This window comes from Dermacentor variabilis, chromosome 1 (genome assembly GCF_050947875.1).
Source record: "Dermacentor variabilis isolate Ectoservices chromosome 1, ASM5094787v1, whole genome shotgun sequence".
NCBI lineage: Eukaryota > Metazoa > Arthropoda > Arachnida > Ixodida > Ixodidae > Dermacentor > Dermacentor variabilis.
This window is the reverse complement of record NC_134568.1, coordinates 281,723,463-281,739,532: the sequence shown is the minus strand read 5'-3', so window position 1 is coordinate 281,739,532 and position 16,070 is coordinate 281,723,463. Positions and strand designations below refer to the sequence as shown.

The following is a 16,070-nucleotide window of genomic DNA, read 5'->3' as shown; positions in this document are numbered from 1 at the left end:
TCTGTCATGTGCTGCCACTATGTGGGAACACAGAGAATTTTTTTCACGCGTCTCCCTCTCTTGGTTTTTCTTACATGGTTTGTTAGAGCTAGTTTGCTCCCACGCATCTATATACTACCGTTCGCGCATTGGCGTGCGCACAGGCGGGCGGCGGTTTGGGTTTTGTTCCGCGGGCGGTTTCGGCTACTTGTGCTTGCAAAACTGATGGCTATCTCGTTACTAATCGCTCAAAGGGCGACCACCTGTCTCACACCCGTTTAGTGCTCACAGGGCTGCGCATAGGAAGGATGCCGCTCTGCATGCGTTTCCGTTGCTTCTTTTTTTGGACACTTGCGAAAACTACTTGCCTCTGGTTGGCGATAAGATGAAGATTAGCGGAAGTTTGTCACACGTTTTGCTTTTTTGACGGGCACACAACCACACAGTTTTCTTGAGTGTGTGCACCTACGCAGTTCTATTACACTATGAATGTACATATTAGTGTAAGAGCAGGAACATTGGAGTCTTGCGAAATATTCTCGTGTGCACATTTTCAAAGCCCTGAACTATGTGTATAACAATGCACCAAATTTTTCATTCTTATAAGTTTATTTCATTTCTTGTTGTTATGCATGAATGAAGAATACATATATACCAACACAAGATATGTTTTTCTCACTTTATGGTCACCCTAGAAAAATTACGGAAAATTTTTTTTCAAAATAAGTCCCAAAGAAGAATTGGAATCTGCAACAAAAAAAAAAAAAATTACCCTGGGCGGCTGCATATGGTGAAAAAAATCGACCCTCAAAGGGTTAAGGTGCCTGAGGTTGTTGCCAACTGACTGATCAACATGGGCTTGACCTCAAACCTGCCTTTACATCTTACTCATTCTAACACTGAAGCCAAAAATCAAAGCTTCATTAAACCTGCAGTTTCACACCGAATGCAGAGCATTTCCCACACCACCATCTTTTCCCCCTTCACAGTGCCTATTATGAGTCGTATAAAATGTGAAAAGCAAAAAAATTTGAAGTGAGTGACCTAAATGATGCCTGTCGTGAATGCGCCAAAAGAAATGCAACGAGCGTCTTGGGCACGTTAATATGCATTTCTGAATACGGGGTTCACCAAACAAAGGCTTGAGAGCAGCATGGCACCACTGCGCAAGTGCTCTGTCACATGGCTTTTTTCATATTTCGCTGGCTTTCTTTGCAACCCCGAAAAAAGGACTACGTGAAACGTATTATATAGGAAACAACTTGATCGGTGGTTTCTGAAGGTGCTCTACAAATCTGCGTATCGTACTAGGGATCCTCAGTCAAAAACTAAAGAGTTGGGTAATTAAACTTAATTAGTGAGTGAGGAAAACAAAAAAGTGTCTGAGTTACTATAGGCTATTGCGAATAGTACGTGTCCGGTTCAATTCGTTTCCGACGCACCTTTCATTTTTAAGTTCTTGGCTCACATTATCACGTTAGCATGCCACCATCACAGCCTCATAAAATAGAAGCTTTCCCTCATGAAGGCCAGTACCAATGGCCAAACAGAAAATTGTTAATTTGACCCAATAATTTTATGTTTTCAGCAGTCAACTACAAAGAAATCTCCGATCATATAAAAAGCCTAACTTCAGATAGTGTAGGTATTGAACAGCTTCCATGCTAAATTTTGTTTCAAATACAAGTGGATATTTCATGGCATCAAAGTGTTAAACTATGATTACAAGGTCAGAAAAACTGATTAGGCAGCTACATTCAGCACTTACTTTTTCTTTTCAAGGAAGTCCGTTTCAAGAGTAATCTTTGCAATGTACTGAGTGTTTGGATCAAACACATATGGCCGGACATCAACCGTCTGACTGACAGAAAGCTCTGCCCATTTTCTCTGCAAAAGAAAAATGAATGAGAGGGGGGGAGAGGGTTAAAAGAGATTATAATGTGTAACACAATCAATTAAAGTATACACTCACACATGGGGCCGAAAAAATTCTGAGTTTACATGCTTATATAAGACATCTGAATATTGATGCAGAAAGAGAATAAAACAAGACACATCACACTAAGAGATAACAGTTCACAAAAAAAATCTGCAATAGAAAAAAAAATGAAGGCAGCACACTAGTAAACTAGTAAAGACTGTCGCATGTCCTGTTTAGACAACCAGCTCGGCAGTAAAAACAGACAAGTAAAAACAGACAACAAAAATACTAGAAATTGAATACAAATGAAATTAACATTTCATGTCTACTTTCTTATGAGACTAATATATCTTCTATAACCAGCACCACATTTGCTTTCAAGATGCCAGTCATAATGAGAAAATTCACTTGCAGGCACTTATTTATACAGCTGGAGAGAGGAGAGCCACTGCTGAAGAGTAGCTTGCCTCCTCACACTGTTGCTTTTGACATTTAATCTGCTTTTATGTTGGCTACTAGTAAATCCTTTTTAAAAATTCTTGTCATATAATACCTCTGTCACATGGCACGTGAATGTCACTCACAGTAAATGACATTCATACCGAATGTCATTGCGGTCTTGCGTTCCCTGTCTACATGGGTATACAATATGGCATTCGCAATTAATGGCAATGTTTATCGGCACCTTGCGAACGCAGGCATATGGCAATCAACACGTATACTTTCAAGTTGCACTTAGCCCTGTGAAAATTGGTGAGGTGGTCTTCCCATACTTTCAGCAGCGCGCGTCTCGTCGTCGGTCTAGTGTGCTTTTCGCTTCTCATTCTCTGCTGACGAAGCTGCAGAGTTGGCTTCCGAAGGGTGGATGGGCTTTAGCGCGGCACCACTTTGAAAACAACATGCAGAAATGAAAAAAAAAAAGAACAGACGAGTGTTTGTAAACATGGCTGACAAGAGGTGCTAGCCTCAAGTCTGAGACTGGGAACAAGAATATAGCCGCACAAACTACTTGCACTATCATGCTGTACGTCATAACATTAATAAAAAGTTCATAACAGCAATTATGACCACCTTTACTCTGATTACATTTTGTTTTAACTTATCGATTTCGTGATTTTTTGCCAAGCCCCTGTCCTTGAGGTTACATAAGTCGCGCTTGTATGAGTTTGGGAAACTCATTCAATGGGCGAATGCCATTAGCTGTGAGTGTCATTCACTATGCCCGTGTAGAAGCAACAATAATGACATTAAGACGTAATCTTATTCGCTGCGTATGACATTACACGTGCCATGTGACAGGGGTATAACACTCCCTGGATGGCCATTTAGAACTCCTAGTGTATAAACAAAATATCCAATGGGGTCAGTGTACACTAGCCAGAGTATTTTATAACTCAGGATTTCATTGCAAAACTACAACATGTAGACCACCTACAGTTGCTGATGTATGCAGTATGCAGTGTTGCTCTTGCAGTAGTGATGGCTGATAGGAGCTACCGGCTTTTATCCCAGCCCCCATTGGAATACATAGGACCAAGAAGTTTCCAACTTAGTTTCTCATTATGCAGAGTAGTTATGAGGTGCCCATTTTGTGAGAATGTTTCTCTTACATTTCAGAAGAGCTAGCAAAACAAAGCAAGAGCCATTTCAAACAAGATATATTTTTAAAACAAAGTCTACTGGTTGAAGCAATACCCCCAATGTGTCTACACCATTGAAAGGCCAATTGACAAGTGCTTCAACAATGTTTCATTTATTTCAACAATGATTAACAATGCAGAAATTTTGTAAACATCTGCCCAGAAAATGTCATAACATTAGGAAAATATCAATGTTAAGAGAGCTGATTCTAGAAAATATCAGTAGGCAGAAGCACAATATGGTAAAGAGTTGGGAGCAATGGAGCGCACCATGCGAAATTGTAGTGCCAAGGTTAGACAAGTCATGAGCGGTTTCAAATTTAGAGTATTTTATTAATCACAGAGCACGGCACTATACACAGACATGGCCCACCGTGAATACAATTTTATTCAACCTTGTTTTGCAAAAGCTACATGTTGATCGAAGCAGATGCTGAGCCTTTACTTTGCCAATACACAGATATATTTTCTGGGGATACACATTGAGGAATTGACAAAATGAATGCATACTGCCCAAGACACAGCAACAAAAATGTTGGCTAAATCATATGGCAGCAAACTAGCAAGGGATCCAATGCACCTGACATCGAGCATGGGCCACTCACTGATGAGAAAATGTAAAGAAATAAACTGAATGCATATCAAAAGGGTACTATATGCATGCAGCCATGGACACGTATGTTCCTTTCTTGGACACTGATACAGACACACAAGCTTTTCCATAGAAGGAACACTTAATTGTAAGCATGCAGGGTAACCACTGCATAGGATGTATTCTATGACAATCATTTTTGGCAAAACTATTACCTTTGCATTACGTAATGCTCAACCAGCCAATCAACGCATGCCTGACTGCCAAGGCGATAGTATCGCTGAAAGTGTATCCCTGAAAGTGATTGTTGCGGAACCTCATGACAATCTTTTTTTCCGTTATAAATTTACAGAAGATTGGCAGGCTCTTCGGCTCTAGTGCATTGCACTTGGGTCGTTTCGCACATCTTTGTCGGTTAGATGAGCAACGCAGCAAGAACAGATGCTACTCACAAAGATAACTGCTGGCCTTGTTTGCTCTTTTCTTGATGATGCAGGTTTGTCGTATTTGCATGATCGACCTTTTGCATTATGAAGAGGAAAGCTATCTCCTCAACAAACTTCTCTGGGCGTTCATTTGTTTATTTCATACTGCTCCAAGAGGCAGCAAGCAAAGCGTATTGTGCACCCACTATGTTTTTCTTTGCTTACCGCTGTGAGGGGAGAGCGTAGCCGAGTGCAGCCGTGTCTCTCACACAGCCATCGGCTGTTTCAATTAATGCTACCCAATTGCTGTTAAAGAAAACTACTTTTGCCTTGTTGCATCCATAGTGATATTAGTAAAGAACATGAACAGACTTTGTTATCACAAGAAGTTGGCTGCAAATGTTTTTTTTTTAGTTTTAGCTGACACTCCTGAATACAGCTCCTTGTATGTTGCTGCCATTCCCTTTCTTTTTCAGTGAAATCTTTGCTGTGAAGAAGCATGCAGATAATTAATAATAGGCAAGTTTTGAAATCACAATGTTTGGTATATTTTCCACATTGTGAGTAAAAGCAAATCCCCAAACAATATGCAGCCGCCAAACTGAACTGTAGCAGATGATGGTGACAGTAACTCCCCAGCTCTGCACAGCACCCCTTTTAGGTAAACTTGCAGCGAATTTATATCCTTCAAATTCTTCTAATGTGATGATGTCTAGATTTTTCTGGCACAAGGTCCAGGAGCCAAAAGACTGTGGCTTGTGGCCAAAGAGCTGTAATTAATGTGCTCTATGAAGAACTCAAGGACCCACACCCCAGTTCCATTTCTATAAAATTAGGGTATTTAATTTTTTCTTCTAGATGCAATAAATTTTAATGAAATCATTGAAATGCTTGCCAACTTAGTGTGTGCAGGCAGTCAATTGAAGTCCAATAGGAAAACTAAGAATAAGAAAACTAAGAACTAGGCCTAAGGCAGAACTTCTTAATGATGACCACGCCAAAGTTAAATGGCAACTCCGGCAATTTTTCTATGTCAATGGATGTCAATGGAATTCGCTTGGTGCGTATCTCGGCACTCTTCCATCATGTCCTCAAAAAAGCAAGTTTGAGAGTTCTGCAGGTTTTTCACAAATGAATTTTGTTAGTTAACTCGAACCACGAGTCTTGCCTGCTCCTCAGCTACTGGCCACATGGTGTTATGACGTAATCGGCGGAAAGCGCTGAGCATGCTGGAAATGAATGACAGACGACAATGTCGAGGAGCCGGTGATCATGACCTAGTGTTTGGTGTGAGAAGTTGCTGTCGCGAGAAGTTACATTCTGTGTTTACGGACAAGTGATGGGTGGCAAGTGGTGTTGTGTTGTTGGCTGCATGAACTTCAGCCCTTGCCAGCCTCAATCACAGTTTGAGACAATGTTGATTGCTTTCAGCCGAGGTTAGGCCTATCACAATTGCAGAGTTCATGTGTCTATACTACCAGCGAACCTGAGCAACTGACCTGAAGCTAATTAAGCCATTAGGATGAAGAAAACTGCTTTTGTAGTTCAGTTTTGACCATACAGATTTTAAATAAACTGTTTCTTTCGCGACAACACAGCGCACTATCAATATCGGTATGTTGCCATTCTCCAAGGCTGGCAGTCGCACTCACCCGCACTTCCCTAAATTAAATGTGACTATGCAGAGGGGTGTATTTTTACATATTGTTAAGCTGACTCATTATTTAGCTCCCAAGTTGCACTGTTTGCCTCTTATCTCAAATGGGCAACAAGTGGAAGCCCCTTCAATACAGCAGCTTAAACAAGCATCTCATTTAGCTGCCAAAGGTGTCAGTACTGGCATCGGCGTATCAATGAGAAAATTATGCATTCTCTAAATGAACAATCATATGAGCAAAGTCTTAACCTATGTCTACTTCATGGAACACATGAATTATGTGCATAAAAAGAATGTGAAAAATGATAAGTAGGCTGCATGAAAATGCATACTATGGTCTCCTGCTTGCTGTTTTCAAAGCTGTCTGATCGCTCATACCAGCGTGGCTTGGAGTGATGCAACTGTGCTGACATGCACAAAATCATTGTTTTTTGCTATGTTCAGACATTATTTGAAGTCACTGATGTGCAGCTTGCATTATATTTCAAGCGAACGACGAGTGGTCGCTGTACCATGCCGTTAAACAAATGCACCGGCCAGTGATTTGCACACTCAGCGGCGTTCTGAGAAATTGTGCCCTATATAATCGACATACAAATCTGGAAACCAGTGCTCCCCAACATCTTACAGGGAGTACTCGAAATGCTTCCCTGAGAGGTGGTAAAACATTTAAAATAACAAGCAGCATGTATCAAATCAGTGGTGAGGGCTACTTTTGGTCTTCATGTTGCAGTGCAATGTGTTGCACTGAGCACTGGCACTCATGGCGGCGGGCTTAATGCAAACACAATTCATGGCTATTGAATTTATTGGAATCGTAGCTGTCATTGTTTGACAGGTCTAAAGAGCTGGTGCAGCTGACACTGTCACCCGAAGACATTGTGCCGATGGTCTGGAGTGGTGACAAATCAGCTGAGCGTCTGCTCTTCACCACTTCAGTTGTTCGCGCTGGCGAGACCGGCATGTTTTGGGCGCCTTCCCTGCTGATGCACTGCTTGCGATGCAACACGAAGGTGTTCACTCAGCTGCCCCGAGTCAGGTTTCAGTTTCATTTTTACAATTTTTTCTTATTTAAAATTATTTTCAAATTTGCAGTACAATTCTACTATCAGATGCATGAATGGAAGGTAATCTTGGGAACCTAAAAATGCCACTACCTTGACATGGTCAAAAAATCACTGGAGCTGCTCTTTAAGGCACAGTATACAATGCAGAGGACTATGTGCTTGGCAAAATTTTTAAGAACTGTGCTATTTCCTAAAGCTTCAACAAGGTTTCCCCTACAGCTTCACAAAGTTTCAGCAGTGTCACCTGAAAGGTGAAGCATTGATTGTGATAAAGTATTAGACAACTGCATGAAGTAAGCGTTGTAGTTTCATTAGTTGCATACATTGCAGTAAATAATCATTTACTAACTAAGTTAACAAGAATGGCGTCACGCGCGCACAGGCAAACATAACAGACGCTCATCACAATGCTGATGTGATGAAGAGTGGCAGCAGCGCCCAGCTAACGCTTCGCGCTGCCTCTAGCTTCAATGAGTCTCCAAAGCTTGACTTCCAACACTAGGCGAGCGAGAACACAGCGCACACGAAGTCACCAGCCATGTTGGCTTGCCTAGCCTTTGCATCCGCCGCAGATTACCTCTAAGATAGGGCACATGAAGCCGGGCCGTGTGCAGCGAAGGCTGAGAGAGCGAGAGAGTACTGTGAAGAGGAAGACACACCATTTTTTGCGACCCTTTAGGAAGCACGGCTCAGCACCTGGCTGCTCTGCCTGGCATGCTCACCTGCCCACTTAGAGAACACTCACCTACACACCCCCCTTGTGCGTACTACACTAGGTGAGTGGTAAAACGGTGCGCATCACGCCACCATCCCTCTTGGCTCACTCTCAGACGCTTTCTCTCGACAACATACAGCGTGCGATAGAATCTTATTGCACTTGGACTTTATACAGAACCCCAGGGTGACAGCGAAAATTTGCCTAGAGTATTCCTATTGTTGCTATGGCAATAAAAAGATGTAATCTTTCAGCATGTTTTAAGTCAAAACAGATATCCAAAATAAACAAAATATGGCTATTTTTTAGCTGCTATATTCACCTGCACAGTACAGCCAACATGCTACAATCAAGCAAATGCAATACTAGTACCTTTCTTTTTTCACTGAAAGTGAACAAAGGTGTGAGCTCATAAGCTTAGCACAGTTCGCTCATGTTTTGCTCAAACAAAAAAGTATAGAAGCGCAACACATTTAAAGTGTACAAATTCCATGGTGGTCTGTCACAAATGGCACAGAAACCATGCCACTGTAGTTTCGAGAACAAGAAGGAAACAGAAAAAATATCCTGATTAATGAAGGCTTTAGTGTTACAATGAATCAAATAGTTTTGACAAATGCTGCATTGATTAAAAAGATAATACACATTTTGACAGAAGAAAAGCTTATTCATAATAGCATTTTCAATCTCCCACAATATTTAGTGAAAGACCTAACACTCAATTCAGAAGGAAATGTACTCCTCTAAGCAAGAACATATGGACCAGGGATTCCCCGATTAAACCGATTTTCTTTACTGCCCATGAATGTATGTTGAAATGGAGGACTGCCGTCCATTTTTGGCATTGCAAACTTTCCCATGCACTCGGCGATTTCAGTTGGTGCGTCTGAATAACAAGTAAATTCAGCTTTTTCGGCAAGCATGTGGTCCATATACTTTTGCTGATGGGTGTGCATACAAACTAAATGGAGCTTGTGAAAAAAATGAGAAATGACACAGACATGTTAGAAGCTCAATAATGAAATGGGCAACAAGTTACATAGCACAAAACTAACCCAAATGTTGAGGCATTTAAACACTACTGCAAACCAGAATTGAAATGAACAACAATGAAAACAATAATAATAAGGTTTAATACCACACAAAGTGCGGCAATTGGTTCTCTAAATGATGCAGCCTTGGCCAGGAAATGTGCATTGTGGAAGTACACAAGCTAAATACACTTCCAGAATGACTAACTGTACTGTACTGTGTGAGTAGGCTAATTCAGCTCACTTTGACAGCAACTGTTACCAATATTTGGCGAGCTGGTGGGTTTAATTTACTGCTGCTGGCCTATTACTCAATCTTTATATGCTTCAGAGCATTAGAAAAACAACAGAAAAGCTATAGCAGTAGAAAAATCCATATACTCCTGACATTATCACCTGATATAAATGTAATGTGATAGCAAACGCAAGATTCGGTCAATTGATGATCTTCCATTAGGCATTGAATGAACCTCCAAGTTTCCCATGCAACACAATACAAGACATCTGTGAGAATCCCATGCAACTTCATTCACACTATTTTCATGTGTAGCATTTTAGAGTAACTTGTATGATTAACAGTAACTTTTCTAATAGTCACAGTCTATAACAAACTACATGCATGGCCAAAGTTGTTTTCCATAAACCAATGATTCAATTCGATGTAGTAGGTACAAGTGGAAGATTAGTTTGATTTTGCTGCCACCTTACAGCTCGTAACACCAAGTCTAACTTTGCGCTGCTTCCTCCAGGATATCGCATTGATGCAACTCCCTCTCAGCCTCAGCCTTAGCATGATGAATAGTTTCCCATTCTTCTGCTGTCATCTTTACAAATGACACATTTTCAATACTCAAGCGACTTCAACCAAATGAGTGGCACATTGCTTGGGCATTTCAACCGCCCCATATCCCCACACCTGCTTCAGCCTGGTGATGCTGTCTTTCCCCCTCCACAGCAGCTACCTACTCCTTTGAACATGATTTCCATCATGCAAAGGTGGTGCATTAGGAGATGTGACCGGCACGACTTGACAAGCAAACAGGCTGATGCCACACTGTCATATGACACCGACGTAACAAACTTCGTCTTCCTCCTCCCAACTCTAACTATTTTTGCATCTCCCTTGACCTATTCTTTCTCTTTGCTTCCAACTCCTCTCTCCCAGCTGTTTCTGATGATAGCCCACAAGTCCTTGAAGGAACCATATAATGATACTGAATGTATAATGTATAATATAATGCTTATGAATGGTCAAATTTGAATGTCCTCTCACCATTGGCAAGCTGAAGCCCATGGTGCCTGGTCTGACCTTATCTGATGTCTTGATAGTGAATACAAACTTGTGGTTTGTTGTTGTCACTTCAACATGCCTGAAAAAAAAAAACAACAGATGTTAGTTTTCACATGTGTGTAATATAGATTGATAAATGCAAAAAGAAACGCACGTATAACAAGTCATCATCATCATCAGCCTGGCTACGGCCACTGCAGGGCAAAGGCCTCTTCCATACTTCTCCAACTACCCCGGTCATGTGCTAATTGTGGCCATGTTGTCCCTGCAAACTTCTTAATCTCATCTGCCCACCTAACTTTCTGCCGGCCCCTGCTACACTTCCCTTCTCTTGGGATCCAGCCCATAACCCTTAATGACCATCGGTTATCTTCCCTCCTCATTACATTCCCTGCCCATGCCCCCCATTTCTTTTTCTTGATTTCAACTAAGATGTCATTAACTTGCATTTGTTCCCTCACCCAATCTGCTCTTTTCTTATCCCTTAACGTTACAACCACCAATCTTGTTTCCATAGCTCGTTGCGTCGTCCTCAATTTAAGTAGAATCCTTTTCATAAGCCTCCAGGTTTCTGCTCCGTAGGTGAGTACTGTAATACACAGCTGTTATACACTTTTCTTTTGAGGGATAATGGCAACCTGCTGTTCATGAGTTCAGAATGCCTGCCCAAGGCACCCCAGCCCATTCTTATTCTTCAGATTATTTCAGTCCCATGATCCGGATCCGCGGTCACTACCTGCCCTAAGTACATAGATGTATTCCCTTACCACTTCCAGTGCCTCGCTACCTATCATAAATTGCTGTTCTCTTCCAAGACTGTCAAACATTTCCTTAATTTTCTGCAGATTAATTTTTAGGCCCACCCTTTTGCTTTACCTCTCCAGGTCAGTGAGCATGCATTGCAATTGGTCCCCTGAGTTACTAAGCAAGGCAATATCAACAGCAAATTGCAAGTTACTAAGGTATTCTCCATTAACTCTTATCCCCAATTCTTCCCAATCCAGGTCTCTGAATACCTCCTGTAAACACGCTGTGAATAGCATTGGAGAGATCATATCTACCTGCCTGACGCCCTTCTTTATTGGGATTTTGTTGCTTTCTTTATGGAGGACGATGGTGGCTGTGGAGCCGCTATAGATATCTTTCAGTATTTTTACATATGGCTTGTCTACACCCTGATTCCGTAATGCCTGCATAACTGCTGAGGTTTCGACTGAATCAAACGCTTTCTCGTAATCAATGAAAGCTATATATAAGGGTTGGCTATATTCCGCACATTTCTCTATCACCTGATTGATAGTGTGAATATGGTCTAGTGTTGAGTGGCCTTTACGAAATCCTACCTGGTCCTTTGGTTGACAAAAGTCTAAGGTGTTCCCGATTCCTTATAACAGGTAACAGATTGCAAACATGTGTAACAGGTGTGCAGTATAAAAATCTACTGCAAATGACCAGCAAAATGAAGATTGTTGCTGAAGGTCATCTGCTACAGATGGCTGCTATTATGCTGCATGAGCGATAATCTAAAGGTTCCAGGAATCATGTTTCCCTGCTAAGACGGAAGAGTGACACGCTGCTACAGCGCTAGAATGTGCCTCTAATATCATCAGGAAGTTTTTTTTTTGCTAGTGAGGATAACAGTATTCATTCACGCAGTGCAGCTTTGTATATGGTATTGGAATAAATTAAAGATTTCTGGTTGTATTGAATGCAAGGGATAAGGCAACAGTAGAAAAGGAGCAAGAGAAAGACCAGAAATGCAGTGGAAAGGGAGGCATACACTAAAACAACAAATATGCAATAGTTAGTGCAATAGTTCTAGATGCAATGCACGTCAGTAAGATGCAGAATGAACCTATACTGCTTATGTCATTACCGAACTTTGTCCTCCGAGAAATCCACTGGGTTTACAGCTGCACAGTTGGAGAGGGAAATTTCCTCAGTGGGACATCGGTCCACCTTCATTGGCTGCAAAAAAAGAAAAGATTTTTATGGCACTGGCAACACTTATGTCACCTGCACAACTCCGAAGAAGGCTTCTGAATTACATTCCACATTTAATGTGCACACACGAAAGAACACTGCAAAAACACTACAAGTAGCAGAGGAAATTTGTTTCACTGTACTGCCAGACCCGTACTTTGTGTCTTGCCAACATAAATCATCGTAGTGGACTGCAAATTGTGCTACAATAAAACAATTTGTAGAGTGAAAGCAATTAATAGAACCAAAACAGCAATATGAAATATACAGATTCTGTATTAAATTTTCCTGCAGAGCATAATACTTTAGTCAAAATGGTGCCTGAACTTCTGCAACACAGAAGCTGGCAAGACACAACCTCCTCTTTCGTATTACACTCTGGCAGCAAAACTTACTTGAGTATATAAAATATCTCCTCCTTGCTTCTACTGGTACAGCTATCATTAAAACAGTTCTTTTACCCAACCGATTCATTCGTTTGCCTCTAAGACATTTACAATAATTATTTGAACATGTGTCACAAAAAACACCTTGGGATTGTCGCACACACAAAAAAAAGGGGCAAGTTTAAAATGGCATTGAATACTATTAAAAGCCTTTATTTCACAAAAGTAGTATGCTGACTGCTGCCTACCAAAAGCCGAGGTATAAGCTTTTCCAAACACAAGAGTGGCAGGTTTGCGATTAGCCATCTGCAAAATTAGTAAATATTTATGTTGTTTTCGCGGACTATGGATTGGAAAAAAGAACCACTCCACGATAATGCTCCTGGTCAATGGGCTATTGTGCCAAGATGAGCATGAAAAAACTTGTAGCACAGAGCCCGATTCTCCCATGTTTCAAAGGCCCGAACCTGCTACTGCCAATTATGCTTCTTCAGAACATAAGCTGCTAGACACAAGAAATTTAAGTGGCACAAGTATGCACTGCACAATGATATCATAGTCTCTACAATTATTAACACGATAATTGTAGGATGTAGGACCTGGCTTGAGCAACTTTGGTAGTTGAATAGTATAGCATATACCTTGCATATATATATATATATATATATATATATATATATATATATATATATATATATATATGTATATATGTATATATGTATATATGTATACACACACACACACACACACACACACACACACACATACATCACGGCAACAGCAACAATTCATCTGGAGTGTCCATATCCATTTTATCGCAATAAAATGTAATATTTAAAAAAGACACAGTATTAAGTATTAAAGGCACAGGGATGTCTACAAATATATGTTGCTCTTATTCTGATACTGAAATTTATTCTTTACGTTTTCAAACACTGGGCATGGAGCCCATACCACAGCCCATACCACAAGGCCTGCGGTTCCGTGAGTAATGTACATAACACAGTCAAAATAATGCAGCACATCAGCTTACATCATTATCATCAGCCTATATTTATGCCCACTGCAAGCTGAAGGCAACTACCAATTACACCTTTCTTGCGCAAGCTGGTTCCAACTTGCGCCTGCAAATTTCCTAACTTCATAACTCCACTTGAAGCAGTGGTGGCATGGAGTAGAGGTAGAACACCGGGTTTCTAACCTGAAGGTCGTAAGTTCGAATCATCGTCCAGTCCACTAAATTATTCAGGCTTGGGGTGACACCCAACACAGGCAATAAAAAGAAAGAAAGAAAGCCGCGAGCCAGTGGGGCTATACTAGTCCAGGTGCAACCAAATTAGGAAGGCCCACTAGCTTCAGCAAAAACACTTCCAGCCTCCCTGGTGCAGTATTCAGTCACTACCTCCCTCATGACTCTAGCAGCTTACATTACTATCGTCAGATCACTACCAAGGTAGCATATGACAGTGATCTGATGACTACATGCACCACGCACAAAATCACACACAGCCCTCATGCTCATCACATGGAATGTGTTTTCTATACATTTGCTTCCAGTGAATTCACTAAACAAAAAGCGCCTGAAGAATGGCTCAAGATTTTACGACTGTAGAACCTAAAATTAATTTTTAATGACTCAACCGCGTGGCTGCCATTAACTTCTTACCTAGACCAATTCACTGCTCGAATGTACATGTAAAATAAGGGAACCCCAAGCCCTGTCACACCTCTAAATAACATTAGATCTGTGCACGCATTTGCAAGACTTTCAGCTGCAAAATCCGCGGAGCCCGAAGCAGTCAGCTGCCTTCGCTTCTATTATTCTGACATTGAAAACGCTAACGAAAAGTTGTCACTAGTTAGCATTATGTGTACATATAAACAAGCATAAAACTTAATGCACCGGAGCGTGCCCAACACCAAGGCTTATTACTGCGTCCCACTGTTACGAGAACGGGCTGCAGTCGGCAATATCGATCCACCAGCTTCTGTATGCCATTTGAGAACATGGTTCAAACTGAAAGCAATCAACACACAAAGCTGCATAAAGCAAATTCTGTGGCATTCACTAATCATACATGCTTCAAAGAGAGTGAAAAAAATAATAAACCCTAAGTGGCGCAAAACCCCTCCATGACGCTTTCTATGGGTCGCAAACAAGCAGAGCATAGAGTTTACGCTGTTTACGTCGACGCCGCATTGGCTCGATTCATAACCCCGCTTCTGCTTCAATCAATGAGGTAATGACCATTTGAGCTGCATACTACGATGTTTAGACACTACGTGCCCAACATTCGAAGAACAGCGAACACACCGCGCTAGATTTTATCTTAGTTTCTATATGCACCGCAGAAGACTTGTGAAACCTCCGCTTGCACCTGGGCGCGTAGCAAATGCTAGTGCAAGTTTCAGACACGACAGCCTTACTTTTGTTGCCGACATCGTTGGACTGACGCCAAGTAACGAAGCTGCAGCTTCCACACGAAACAGTCGATGCGGGTTTCGGTCAGTGGCAGAGCGAGCCGGAACAGTCCACCCGCAGCGGCTCTGGCTCAAGCAGCGCCCAGACTCTACGAATTTTCTTCAGGGACACCTGCCGGAAAGGCCGTCTGAATACATGCAGATGTGGAGATGTGATCAGCAGTCGGCAGAGGCAAAAATATCAAACATGCTGCAATAACACATCTGTCGGTTGTCGCATGCCGTCTGCGACAGTTAAAGTTGCATCAAGTTTCCTCAGTACTCATTGAGCACATTGTACGCTGATAATTAATCTCTAATCCATGCTTCGTAACTTAAAAACAAGCTGAAAACCGCGAAGTAATAGTGAAAGGCTCACCAGTAAACCACCGCACCACCCGCTTCTACTGCCACCACAGAACACCTATCTGCCACTAGGCCACTACTCAAACCCTCCTACTTTCCCTACCCATGCCTACTCCTTACCATTGATCCCGACTTCGTTACAGAAGGCGACCACAGATGGAGCCACGCGTACAGCCCTGTTTGTAAATAAAATGCGAACCGGTGCGGACTATTCTAGCCAACGTTTACACAAAGTTTGCTTATACCCTGCTCGCGACGGGAGCGTTGCACGGTGCAGGCTGAAGCTTGCTTTCGTCCGTGGGTGCAGAGCCCAATAGATAATGATGAGAAAGTTTTGCATTACTATCCATGCACAAAGACACGCAATGGCGCATAGCTGAAAACAAAAACAAGCAAAAACACGAGCATAGCGTGGGTACATGTAGCCGTGGTTGCTTCCACAATCTTCGCGGATAATTGTGCCTCCTCTAAAACAGCAGTTTATACACACCCCTGGCATGCACATAAAAAAGAAGAAAACGAATACTGGCATGTGGCGCGACTAGTTGTCTGCTACA

At 41.7% G+C, this 16,070-nt stretch overlaps 1 protein-coding gene across 2 annotated transcripts in view; it reads right to left on the bottom strand.

Moving 5' to 3' along the window:
* Nucleotides 1-15,643, bottom strand: part of LOC142566015 (vesicle-fusing ATPase 1-like) — a 54,965-nt gene extending 39,322 nt beyond the window's left edge. Inside the window, exons 1-5 of one of the 2 annotated variants that reach the window (XM_075676709.1) lie at nucleotides 15,527-15,643; nucleotides 15,115-15,296; nucleotides 12,195-12,286; nucleotides 10,301-10,397; nucleotides 1,748-1,866 (exon numbers count right to left, since the gene is read on the bottom strand). In XM_075676709.1, the coding sequence (XP_075532824.1) occupies nucleotides 1,748-1,866; nucleotides 10,301-10,397; nucleotides 12,195-12,286; nucleotides 15,115-15,129 (323 nt within the window). In that variant the 5' untranslated portion in view covers nucleotides 15,130-15,296; nucleotides 15,527-15,643. The remainder of the gene's footprint in view (nucleotides 1-1,747; nucleotides 1,867-10,300; nucleotides 10,398-12,194; nucleotides 12,287-15,114; nucleotides 15,297-15,526) is intronic. The other variant, XM_075676717.1, reaches the window with a different exon arrangement.
* Nucleotides 15,644-16,070: the final 427 nt, after the last annotated feature.